At 41.6% G+C, this 13,410-nt stretch overlaps 1 protein-coding gene across 3 annotated transcripts in view; it reads left to right on the top strand.

The window, feature by feature from the left end:
- The window catches only part of CPNE4 (copine 4), a 670,646-nt gene that overhangs the window by 512,296 nt on the left and 144,940 nt on the right, over positions 1-13,410 (top strand). For all 3 annotated transcript variants that reach the window (XM_025448963.3, XM_025448965.3, XM_049099801.1), the window contains one exon: positions 988-1,167. In XM_025448963.3, the coding sequence (XP_025304748.1) occupies positions 988-1,167 (180 nt within the window). The remainder of the gene's footprint in view (positions 1-987; positions 1,168-13,410) is intronic.

Raw genomic sequence — 13,410 nt, 5'->3', positions numbered from 1 at the left:
CCCCTTGATCTGAAGGATCAAGAGAGGGAAAGGAGATTGTGTTACCAGAACCCAGCAAAAGCTCCTTCTGCAGAACAGAGTCTACTAGCAGACTTGTGTGCGCAGAGGCATGGTGCTGCTGCCAGCCCGTCCCTATCCTCCCACTGTCTGATCTCCTGCTAAGTCATCCCCTTGCCTGACTCAAACCAGAACCTAGAGGGCAAGGAGGCCCAGGAAGTCCCATCCATAGAGATCAGCCCCCAGGGGCAAGAGTAGGGTAGAGAATGACAGATATGGATCTGAGAGAGAGGGACAAGTGGAGACTTAATATCACAGAAGGCAAGGAGAGTCATAACTCATGGCATGTTAGAGCAGGAAGAGGCTTTTCACCTTCCAATCCTCGAATCCTCATTTTATTGATGAGGAAACTGAGGCTCAGGGGACTAAAATGACTGTGTAACCATTGTAAACCCAATAAAAGGCATAGTTGATACCAAAGGCAGTCATCTTCATTCCTATTCTCATAGCCTTTCCATTTCATTATGCTAGGAATCCGGAGTTGCGTAATTTATGTTAGAGTAGGATTAGCTAAAATGGGGCACCTACATGGCCAGTACCTACATTACCGTTACTGTGCCCATCAGACATCACTAACCTATCACAGATTTCTTTCCTTCTGAGCCCAGCTGTGCTTTCAGACTCTTTTTCATCCTAGGGCTCCAGGCAGTCACTAATGATTGATCCATCTTGTTGCCCTATTACCTAACAATACAACATGTTTTAAATCTTTAAATACAAAGCTTCAGACTATTCTATCTATATCCTTGAACCATGGCTCTTTCTCTTGAAGGTGCTTCCTTGCAGACTTTCAAACTGCTCACTCTGGTGACTCAGTGGAGGGCATTTATGGTTTGGAAGGAGGGAAAGCACCATAAGATTATTTCACCTAAAGTGTAGTAATAAAAAGCCCTAATCCCCGGTGGGTTTTCTCTTCTTCTCTCCTTGCAGGTTGACAGGACAGAGGTGATTCGCACCTGCATTAACCCGGTGTACTCAAAACTGTTCACTGTGGACTTTTACTTTGAAGAGGTGCAGCGCCTGCGGTTTGAGGTTCATGACATCAGCAGCAACCACAATGGACTGAAGGAGGCCGACTTCCTGGGTGGCATGGAGTGCACACTCGGCCAGGTGGGTCCACAGAGGTCCCTTCCTATTCCTTGCCTGCTTGTGGCCTCTCTTCCTCCTCTTTTTCCTCTATCCCTGCATTCTTTCTCCTTTGGTTTTATTTTTCCTTTACATGTAGCATTTTATGAGTTCCCATACAATGTCATATCCATTATAGTTGACAGTGTACTTACACAAGGATGATGTGGCAAATATGGGAAGACCTACTTACTTTGCAAAATTAACCATTTTTTTCTTCTGAATTCCTTCATTCTATCAGTTATTTCACAATTATTTATTGAATACTTATTACACTCTGATTGTGGGTGCTATAGTCTTATTCTGTTACATTATAAATTTCCATCTTCCAACTCAACTATGAAAGTCCCCATACAGAGAGTATTGTATTCCAAGCTTCTGGTACCAAAAATAGCCCAGGAGAGGGGCTAAATAGCTATTTGGTGAATGAATAAATGCTTTTACTTAATCCTCAAAATGATGTGAAATAAACATCATTATTGTATCGATTTATCACTGAGATAACTAAAACTCAGAGTGGTTAAGCCTAAAGCCCCACACTAATAAGTGGCAGAACTAGAACTCAAACGAAGTTGGCTTCATCCCAAACCCTGTAATTCTGCTTCATGACACCTTTCCTTTTTTCTTCCCTTCCCTTCTTGCTCTACCCAGAACTTTAATAGGTGCTGAGGAGAAATCTAAATGAAAAAATAGTTCCTATGCCCAAAAGTAGACACTCTAGTTGAAGAGGGCACACTTTATGCACCTAAAATAGGGCAATTCATGATGCAATGTAAACCATAAAGAGACAGGACTAGTCATAGGGTTGTGGTCCAGGAAGAGTGAGCTTTGTGCTAGGTAGAATCAGAGAAGGCATTGTAGATTCAAACTTTGAAAAAAATATGGTTCACAGATTGAAAAAGGAGGAGGAAGGACTTTCAAGTAAGAAATCAATATATAGGGATCCCTGGGTGGCTCAGCGGTTTGGCACCTGCCTTTGGCCCAGGGTGTGATCCTGGAGTCCCGGGATTGAGTCCCATGTTGGGGTCCCAGCATGGAGCCTGCTTCTCCCTCCTCCTGTGTCTCTGCCTCTTTCTCTCTCTCTGTCTATCACAAATAAAAATAAATAAATAAATAAATAAATATTTTTTTAAAAAAAGAAATCAATATATAGAGGCATAGAGGTGAGAACAACCATGGTAGGAGTAAGAGACAAAGGACACCAGGTTCCTTGAATCAAGGTCAGATGCCAATTTACTGCAAAACCATTGATGATTGAGTTTCAGAGCCCCTCACTTGGGTAGAATGCTTCCAAGGCTCTGTGTGACATTTTTATTTGTCGTCTTGAACTTTTTTCTCAAAGCATTCCAAATTATATAAACCTCAAGTCCCATAAAACCTGCATCAATCCTATGCAGAGGCAAAGGTCGGGTTTAGGGATTAGTAAGAAAGAGCCTGCCTGGCAAAGAGATGACAAGCATGCATGTTTCTTTGCTTTAACTGTGCCTCGTGCCACTTATCACTAATTTCTCCCATGTGAGCACTGAGTAACAAAACAGACAATGTTCTCAGATACCTTTTTAAGCAGATATAATGATTACTTTCATTAGATTATTTGTTCCCTTAGTAAAAGCCAAAAGCCCAATGTAGAACTATGGCTGAGGGGAGGGAGAGAAGGAACCTGGGATATTCTCCATAAATATTATTTCTCTCATGATTTGAAAAAAGTTGATGGCAGATAGTGCTAAGGTCTTGTCAGGTACAATGCCTAATAAGTAGTACAGAATGAATGAATGAATGAATGAATGAATGAATGAATGAATGATGGATTTGAGGTAGAATTCTATAATGTATAAATAAAATAAGGTGATTAAAGTAGCATCTCTTATAGATATAAATTAGCCACTCCAAGATTCTTTTTTAGATTATGGACATCCCCTCATGTATTAAAGTTATATACTACCCTAAGAAACAAATCTAGATCCATGCACGAGTCATATAAATCAAAGATCTTTTTCATCAAAAGATTCAACCCTCATCTTTCCAGCAGCCAGTAAGTCCTTGACCCTCTACTCTATGCCAGGCATTGTGCTGGAGGCCAGCAGTGTAGTGTTGAGCCAAAAACATTATCCCAGCCCTCAGGCTGTTCACAGTCTAATTGTGGTTAAAGATGGGAAGCACATAATTAATTAAAGTACAACCATTATAATTATTCTTAAGGAGAAGTATGGACTAGGAGAGCAAAGATTGAGAGAATGGTGTCAGGTGGAGAGGAGATCAAAGAAAGATTCTGAAGGGAAGTGACATTTACACTAGGACTTGAAGGGAGAATGAGTGTTTCAGTTGAGAAGAAAGAGGAAACACATTCCAAGCAGATGAGAAAATTATATACAAAGCCTCTGGATTCAGAAAGAAGTTTGGCATATGGTACATAGTATCTTCATTTGGGTTTTCCAAGAAGCTGACTCTGAGACAGGAAGTCAAAGGAGGTGAAGGAGATGCCATAGCAGAACAAGAAAGTAAGATAGGAAAAGGAAGGCAGCCTGTAAGAGTGTCGTCAAGCCAGCTATCACTGTGGCCAACTGGAGCTTAATTCTGCAGGGAAAATTTTGGAAGCCAGTGTAGAGCAAACATCACAGAAGTATCTCACCCTAGAGATGAGGGAACTTTACTATTTATATGCTTCCAGTATATAGTTCATTAGTCATTGAGGGCTATTTCCAGGGTGGGAACATCAATCCTTGAGTATTTCTGGCTTACTGCATGGGCAGCAAAGCAGGCTCTGAGTAGCCCAAGAAGCTACAAGCAAAGAAATACAAGTGCTAGTGGTCAAAAGTCAGTGATGTGCACCGAAGTCATAGACCAGGGGAAATGAGCAGAGTATTGATGGCATCTGTGACACAGATGCTATTGGCTGCTTACCCAGGAGCCAGTCACTCCCCTCTTTTAGCTGTCAGGCCCTGATCATTTTCAGATCATTTTCCACCATGTAGCTGTGTAGAAAATAGCCCTATCCCTAGCCCAAGGGTGAATCCTGAGTAATCTCAGCCAATCACATGAATCCCATTCCCATTTGCCAGAGATTGGTTGGCTTAGGGGTGGGCTTGTGGCCAGTTCTAATCCATAAGACATGATAGTTTTTCTTGGAAAGCTTCTCTAACCTAAAAAAGGAAGAGAGAGAGAGAGAGAAAGAGATCCGCATATGAAAAAAAGAGTTCTCTGTCTATGATTACTGGAACCACTGTAGCCATTTTGTAGCAAAGGTGAGGATGAGCACAACCTTAAGGGAAAGTCAGAGCCAGAGAGGTGGAGGCACTGGCTGATATACTGTACGTGGGCCCACTGTATCTGTGGGCTCCTTATTATGAGAGAATAAAGTATCCTGTTGTTAAAGTTGTTTGGGATGGGGTTTTCCATTCCTTCAGCTAAAAGCACCATAATTGATATAGAGTATACCATTGAAAACATATCAGTGAAAAATGGATGGACTGTCTGGAGTGGGGGAACTGGGGAAGTCCATTGGCTTAAATTTTTTGAACCCTTAAGATGAGGAATATATAAGCACTGAGGGTGAGATTACAAATAGTACGTTCTAAATATATCTTGATACTTTTGAAAGAACTTCCATATTGACCATTTCATTTGAAACTCTTGACAATGTTGAGAAGACAGGTATCATCATCTGCCTTTTATAGCTGAGAAAACTGAGGATCAGAAAGATTCAGTTTCCTGACAGAGCCAAGACCAGATGTCAAAAGCTTTTGGTCCCTAACCCAAAGCTCTTTCTTCTGCCATGATTTAAAGAATGATAATGTAGAGAGGCCACATGTTCTAAGATCTCTTTTAACATCTGGCTTAGGTGAAGCAAGTGAGCAGCAAGTCAGACTTGTTTAGTGTAGCCCTAAACCATGTTTCCCAAGCTGTACTACTGTGCCTCCGACCCCAGGTGACACCCTAGTGTCTCTGGGTATCTTGTATATTCATGGATGACTACCCTTTAATGTTATCAGCCATGTGATAGTGCGATTAAACTTTCCATACGTTTGAGGTAGGCATGAATTGGCTGAAATCAATCAGAATATTCCATTTTTGTCATTGCAGGGATTAGTTCAGTGAAGGTATATAACTAATCAGAGATAGTGAAATGTATATACATATTTGCTAGAGCCTTCTGAGAAAGGTAAAGCTGTGAGGTCTGGAAATGGCACCCTTCAAGGAGAGAACATGGAGCTGCTGGGGAAGGGAAAGGAAGGGTGATAAAATGACAAAATGTGGGTAAAAAGAAGAGTCACCTCAAAGGGAAGAACAGAGAAATAGAGAAAAATCAGATCATATTATTTGCATGCTAGATGGTGTCCTGTCTGAAGCCAGTCATTCCTGGGAATTTTGGTCAATAGCTTCCATTTATTATTTAAATTATTGTGGGCTAATTCTTTTTGCCACTTGCAATGTGGAGTTCTAACTAATCAAGTCATATTCCATAAAACTCCTGCTCTAGGCCATAATGACCGCTTCAGACTCCAACATCCTATAATTCATCTCCACTTCACTCATTTAGTAACTGCCTTAAGAAGTTCCTTTTTCTTAGTTCATTAAAATCATTTCTCTCTTAATTAACATTTATTTTTATATATATCATTTGGCCCCATAGCTAGATTACAAGTTCCTTAAGGCAGAGGCCATAATCAGTACTTCTTCATGTCTAATGCAACACCATGCTTTATATATCACACAGGCTCAGCCACATTTATTGATGAGTTCATTTTGAAAATTTTAGATCAATATAAAACTTTTATTTATCATGGTAAGTTTCATTCGATCACATGTTCATTATTTCAACAAGCATTTAGCAAGTGCTCCAGATACACCAAGTACCCATGACGAAAAAGACAGAGGCCTGGCCCCAGAAGAGCTTACAATTAGCTGGGAGATACAGACTGGTAAATAAATAATTAAAATGCATGTTATTTCATGCCACAACAGAGATGTGTTCCAGGAGTGATGAGGGAAAACTTATCTCTTCCTAGAAGGGATGGAAGGTCTCATAAGAAAGATGACTCTGGACCTGAACCTCAAAGGATGAGTAGGAATTCACCAGCAGAGAAAAGAAATAAGAACTCTCTGGACAAAATGACCAGGACACACAAAGGCATGGCAGCACAAGAAAAACAAAGAACTCTAAGTGACTCAACATGGCTGGATGGCCAAGTAAGGGTGGAAAAAGGATAGAGGAGGCTAAACAGGAGAAGACCAGCCAGAGAAGGAGGACTTAAGTGCCGTTCTCTAAAGTTTGGAAAGACCAAATGTGCTGCACTGGAGGTCCTAGAGGGTTTTGACTAGGGGAAGGACAAGATATGGGGTGTATATTAGAAAGACCACTTTAGTGTTCCTGAGAAAGGTGAGTGGGAGAGTGGATGTGGAGTCAGGGAAACCAGTTAGGAAGCTCAGGCCATAACAAGAAAGAGATGAGAGGGCAATGGTGATGGAAGTTGAGGAGGCCTAGGGCGGAGTTTGGCCAAGTGCAACATCAACAAACTTTGGAGAATGGATGAGGGAGGAGTGTTCAGGAAGCTGGCTCAGGTTACTGGAGGAGTGATTTGCCTATCTTTTAAAGGAATCAAATTGAGGAATCAGGTGGGGAATAGAACGTGATGCTGGCTTGTCAAACTCAGGATATCTGTGGAGAATCCAGAAGAGGTTGCCAATTGGCATTCCACCACGTGGATCTAGAAATGATATAGATTTGAGAGTGGACCCCCTATGACTCAGGTAGCCTAAAAGTGGATGGGATCCCTCAAAGAGATCCTTATTTTTAAAAGGAAATTCACTGAACATGCCATATACAAACAAATCATAAAAGATTTTTAAAAAATTGTTGAATATGCAAGGACATCTCTCTCTACATTCTTTCAGATACAAATGTGAACTTGATGTTAAATATGGGTGTGAATGAAAGCTTTCTCTTTTTTTCTAAATTGTTCTTTTCTCTAGTATGATCCAGCAAAACATACACACACACACACACAAACACAAAAAGAAAATGCCAATACTTTCCTTCTTCATCACTTCAGTAGTTCAAGAAGATTTTTTTTTTCCTTGTACTGCTTAGTTAGGCAGGGAATGGCTAGATTTAGGAGCTGTGGAGCAGCTGGGGGAAAGGCACATTCAGGGTCTGAAGCACTGTTTCATAATGCTTAAATGCACATGCTGTGGAACCTCCTGGACTACAGTCAAATCCCAGCTCAGCTGCTCTCAAGTCGTATGTCCACAGGCAAATTCTTGCAGTCACTTAAGCCTCAGCCTCTTCATATGCAAAGTAGAGATAATAATAGGGTTGGCCTCAAGAAATATTGTAAGGATCCAGTGAGAAAATACATATAAGGTGCTTAGTGGAGTCCCCAGCAGGAAGGAGCATTCAAAATATGGAAGCTATGATTAAAGTCTTGAGAATCTAGGAAATGATGGGAAGAATCAACATATCTAGGAGCCAGCTTTGTTTCAGGAGTGAAGGTGGAAGCGAAATGGATAAAAACATTCTGACAAAACACCCATGTTCTGGGCAATTAGTAAAACCGAAGTTAGGACTTTGCCTCAAGTTTATTGAAAACTTTAGTCAAATGAGTCTCTCTGTGCGTATGTGTGTGTGTGTGTGTGTAACTTTATTCAGACCATTTTTTAAAGATTTTATTTATTTATTTATTTATTTAAGAAAGAGAGAGAGCATGAGCTCAGGGCTCAATCCCAGGACCCTGAGATCATGACCTGACCCTAAATCAAGAACCAGATGCTTAACCAACTGAGCTACCCAGTCACCCCTATACAGACTATTTTTAAGTAAAAATCATTTCTACCGAGATCTCTGAAATAATTGGGGTCAGGTATTCTAATTCCTGTCTTAGCACAACGAAGGCCCAAAAGGAGAGAGAAAGTGACATCCCAAACCCCATGCTGGAAGTCACACATTCAGAGCTGTCTCCTCAAAGCTGTCTACAGGTACTTGCCCTGTCCATGTGAGTTGGCCACATTCTCACTCTGCCATGTGAAACAGTGGGACTCGTGGCTTTTAGCAAAGGAAAATAGCAGCCCTCAGCATGCTAGAAACGGGCATTGGCCATGAAGTTGAGTACAAGCACAGCCAGTGACTTAGCACCAAGCAATAATGCCAAATGAAGGATCATGTCCTCCAAGAGCACTCTAGGCAGAACTGTGTGTTCTCAGCAGATGGTTGAGGGGGGCGAATCACAGAGATGTAGGGGGCCCAGAAAGCTGTGTTCTCCTTCTGGGTGAGCTTGGAGACTGTCCTTGGATTTCTGTTGGCAGAAAGAAGACTAGGAGCTAAGCCCCTCTCCTGCTGCACCCAACAGAGGGCATGCCAAGGAGAGCTAAGATGATCCCTCACCATCTAAGAATAGCAAGTAGACCTTCTTTAAAGGGGTGCCCTCACTTTCTTTCATTGCTTTCTAACTAGTCCAGTTATCCTCAAATTCTTCCACTTCTTTGCACACCAGATGCAGTGGGGACACTGAGTCAGAAATAATGAGAACAGTAAAGGTAGCAGTTACCTTTCCCTAGGTACTTGTAGTTACGAGTCACTGGGCTAGGCGTTTGCAAAACCTCACTTAAATTAATCAGCTGGACATCCCTGGGATGTAGGCACTACCATTATCCTCATTTACATTTGAGGAAACACACTGAATAAAGCTGAGTGGCTTATTGAAGTCTACACAGCTGGTAGATGGTGGAGCTGGAACTCAAAGGCAGATATGTTTGGCTCCAAAGCCCATCACAGCTCGTCACTGACCAGTATAAATTGGAATGTAGTATCAATGCAAAGCACAGAGCTGACCTAGCTAGATTTTTGTTTTCTTGTTTTGTTTCTTTTTTAAGTTTGTTTGTTTACCTCATGTGAAGCTGATAGAGACAACATAGGAATCGTCTTGCAAAAAAAAGAAAAACCACCTTGGTCTTCTTTCCTTCAGGTCTGCATACTGAATTTACTCTAAATACAGCATGGTTTCTTAAATAGTATCAATGTTTCAACCTCCCCAAACCAGAACCTTATAAAATCAACACCCAGAAAGTGCCTCCTCCTGGTCTTTTCACCCTCAACTGAGTTGAGCACCCACTAACCAAATTCAAATTCAGTGATTGCACACCACCCCCCACCTTCCCTGGGTGTCTCATCATTGCTTTTCTTGTGGGCATTTCCTCTTCTCCATGGCTCAGAGTATAGTTACAACTGTCCTCTCTTCATTGTCATGTAGCTATACTTTAATGTAATTCTTCCCCTAGAGGACAGAGGACATCTGTTAAAACCAAGAATGTCCTGCTTTCTGTCATCATAAGTAGGGCAGAGAAATCTATGATCCCATAAAGGAGTCCTGTGCAGTCTGGGAAGCTCTGAACCCTCATTCATGAGAGAGGAATCATGCACTGCCTTCCCACGGAGCAACAGTTCTCCAACTTGAGCTCTAATCAGAATCCCTGGAGGCTTATTAAAACCCAGAGTGCTGGGCCCCACCCTCAGAGTTTCTAATTAAGTGGATTTAGCAAAAAGCCCAATAATTTGCATTTCTAAGATGCCAGGTGATGAGGATGCTGCTGGTGGGGGGCCACAGTTTGAGAACCAACTCCCCCAGGGTCTTGCAGGAGGAATGCTAATAAGTCTCCTGGACACTGAATCACTAGTTTTAATTATGAAAGAACTAATGTTTAGGGCAATTGTCTGGAGAAATTAAGGAGGACAAAGAAAACATCTAGAGAGCAGAAAAAAGTTGCTTCATAATTTTTACATAGGATCACATACAGGAATTTAGCATTTACTTTCTTAAAGATCTTAACTCCCCTCCGCTAAGTGTAGTTGAATGGACCTCTTAGCGGGACCACTGGTTCCCTTCCTGATACAGGTGAATGTTAGGATTACATCAACCACAATGGCCCCTGAAAGGATTGGCAGATCAAAAGTTGTCAATGGTCAGTGGGAATTTGGTTTCAGGATGGGTTGGACCCAACCAGTTGACACTGGAAATGTAACAGTGCAGAAGGTGCTATCCAAGCTCATTGAAATGCTCACATTGAGATTCCACAGGTTGGTATTTTGTTTCATAACATTTAATATTCTCATGGCATAAAATTGATGGCTCAGGGAAGTTAAATTTACACATTACAGCAGGTAACTCATTTCCCTTCTGCTTCTCACATGAAAAGCTTTCCCTAACTTTGCAGAATTACTGCAGGCAGAAACCACATGAGTGATAAATGATGTCATAAATAAATACCATCATCTCAGCTACCGTGGGCTGGCTGAGAAGTCCCAGGAAGTGGTCTCTCCATGCTTACTGACTTAGGCAGGTGGGATTCACATAGGGTGATTGTTGGTGAGCAAGCCCTCAGTTCTCCAAGGAGAGTAACATTAATTCTTGCCTTTTTTTTTGTTTTTTCTGTGTTTGTCTGACAAGCAAATCTAAAATTCGGATCCTAGGAAAATCTTTCTGCTTTGTCTGGAGTCTTCCTTTTGTACCTTTAAATCTCCTTTATGGTGTTCTGCCCTGGAGTCCTGGATCTGCCAGCAACTCCTTATGTCACACTGGGCAGTTTGCTTACCTCTTGGTGATATGGTGACCTCATCTATAAAGGGAAGGTTTTGTCCTGATTAATCTCTAAATTCCTTCCAGTTTTAATAGTCAGCGATTCTTATTCATCTCTTTCTTCCTCTTGTCTCTGAAAACAAGCATCCCCTCCTGCATTCTCATCTCTCTTCAGGATAGTTTCCATCCCCGACCTCCCCACCCCTAGGCCCTTCTCACATCATCTGTTAGTATGAGGTCTTTCCTTCTTGCAAAGTCATGGATGTCATTCAGCCACACATTGTGTTCCCACCTAAGTGCCCCACAGGAAAGCACCTTCTCATGTCTACTTAATTTCAAAAATAGTTTTTAAAAGATATATTTAGTGGCAATTAAAATGGGCCTGTGTTTACAAGCCCTGTTCCACACATTGACAGTAATATGATACCTCTACTGGCTCCAAATGAGTAAGGAGAAAAGAACAAGAGATCAGGAAAATGGATGAGAATTTGAAAGAACTGATGTGTCACCGCTGAAAGCAACTCTAGGTGTTTGTGCCGATCCCAACTCTTTAAGCCAGGACAGAATGGGGCACGCATCCCCCAGCTCACCCCACAATTTCCCCTGGGCCTGTTTCCCCATAGGGAGCCAAATACGCCAATTGAGTTGAAGGCAGCCACCTGGGACCTCTAGCACAGCACCCACTCTTGCTTGTTTCCAGCCAGCTTTCATTCCAGTCCTTTTTGCTACAGTTCAGAACTACTGACCTTCAAAAATTCAAGCTGAACCCTGTCTTGATGGTGTTTGCAATGCTCTCTCCACCACCTGGCCTTTGCTTTTCTCCTATAAAAGTTATCTTGCTGTACTTTCTTATCAGCATCCTAAGTGCCTTAAATAAAAATGTCCTGTACTTGTCTTGGCCCTGAAGCATGAAACACTGTAGCACATGAACTGAATTATCAATATGCCAAACAGCCAATTCGCTGAAGTCAAATTACCAAAAATTTGATTCACCAAATAGAACAGTAGCTCTAATGTTAATTCTTTGGTAAATATTTTTACTTACCAAAAATAAGGTATTCAGACTCTTTATAAAGTATGGTACAATTATTTTAAAATTTGTGAAGATTTCTGCTTTTCTTTTCATTTAGGCTGCTTATGAAATTTAGTAACTGATTTCACAAACTTTTCTGAATATCAACTGTAGCCATATGAAGACTAAATTCTCTTTTGTCTTCTCTCCCAAAGGTGAGAAAAAAATATGGTACTGGGATCCCTGGGTGGCGCAGCGGTTTGGCGCCTGCCTTTGGCCCAGGGCGCGATCCTGGAGACCCGGGATCGAATCCCACATCGGGCTCCCGGTGCATGGAGCCTGCTTCTCCCTCTGCCTGTGTCTCTGCCTCTCTCGCTCTCTGTGTGACTATCATAAATAAATTTTTTTAAAAATTAAAAAAAAAATATGGTACTAGCTATTAAAGTGCCCATTTCTTCCCAGGCCAAAAGACTAGGAGGATGTATTTTTAGATGACAACAGTGATGGCAGGGAGGTGGGATTGTGAGTGATTTTTAGTGTCACCTCCATGTTTTTCTGTATTTTCTAAAAGGAATATATATCACCTCTATAAGCAGAAAAAATTGCAATAAATGTTAGTAAAAACATCATAATAAGTCCTATACTCTGACTTCAGAGAACTCATATTCATGAGTTCTGTGTCATGACTATGATGCAGAAGTATTATATAGATAAACTTCAGAGAACTTTAGAATATATAAGGAAGTCTACTTTGGGAAGTGTGAGGGAAAGGTTTTGGGGCAAGATATTTGTGCAGCTATGCTGTTATGTTTTTGAGTGAGCATTTTGCAGACGCTTCAGGTAAAGGCTTCATTCCCACCACCCCACTCCAGTTCCCACAGGGAGGAAGGTTCACTTGGGTAATCTGACTATGATCTTCTGTAATACCATTTTTGATTACAGAAGAGACCATGGAGGGCTTGGAGCACTAATAAGGAATAAGTCAAGGAAGCATCATTGGAACTGCAGAGAGGTTCTGACATTCCCCCAAAGCCTAGAATCTCCAGTTCAAGTCTAATTTGGGAAAGAAAAATTTTTTATGTTGAATTAACCTGATAAAGTTTAAGGGGAGAAGAAACAGTAACTGCTTGGGTTACAAAATCATTCCCAGATGTCTTGGTTTCAGATTCAAGGACAAAATGAGACCAGATCTGAATTCATTAACTTTGTTTTAGATGGAATGTGAGCCTTTGGGGCTTCTCTGTACATGAGGGCAGGTCAGGTGAGACCGTGAGTGTGCTGATTAATGTGCTTCACCCACACTTCCTTGGCGTCTGCCCACTGGAGGCTTAGGTCAGCACATATTCCCAAGCCAGTTGGTGGAAACAAGGGAGTAGAATTGCTCCAAACCTCTCTCTCCCCAGTGAGAATCAAACCAAGAAAATTTGTATCACAGTAAATTTGCAGACAGAACTCCGGTAGAATCAGAAAAGCTTGAAATGGGGAGGAAAACAAAAGCAAGGTTGAGTTTTGTTGGATGAGTGGGATTCTGCTCTCTGGTGCTTCTAAGCCTCTGCTTAACTACTTCCAAGGAGAGGGGGATTCATCCTTACATGTAAGGTATTGTGATACCGTTACGGTAACCTATGACTGCATTTGCCCAGGTCATCC

The sequence above is a fragment of the Canis lupus genome, chromosome 23 (assembly GCF_003254725.2).
Source record: "Canis lupus dingo isolate Sandy chromosome 23, ASM325472v2, whole genome shotgun sequence".
Classification (NCBI taxonomy): Eukaryota; Metazoa; Chordata; class Mammalia; order Carnivora; family Canidae; genus Canis; species Canis lupus.
This window is presented reverse-complemented; position numbering and strand designations above follow the sequence as displayed.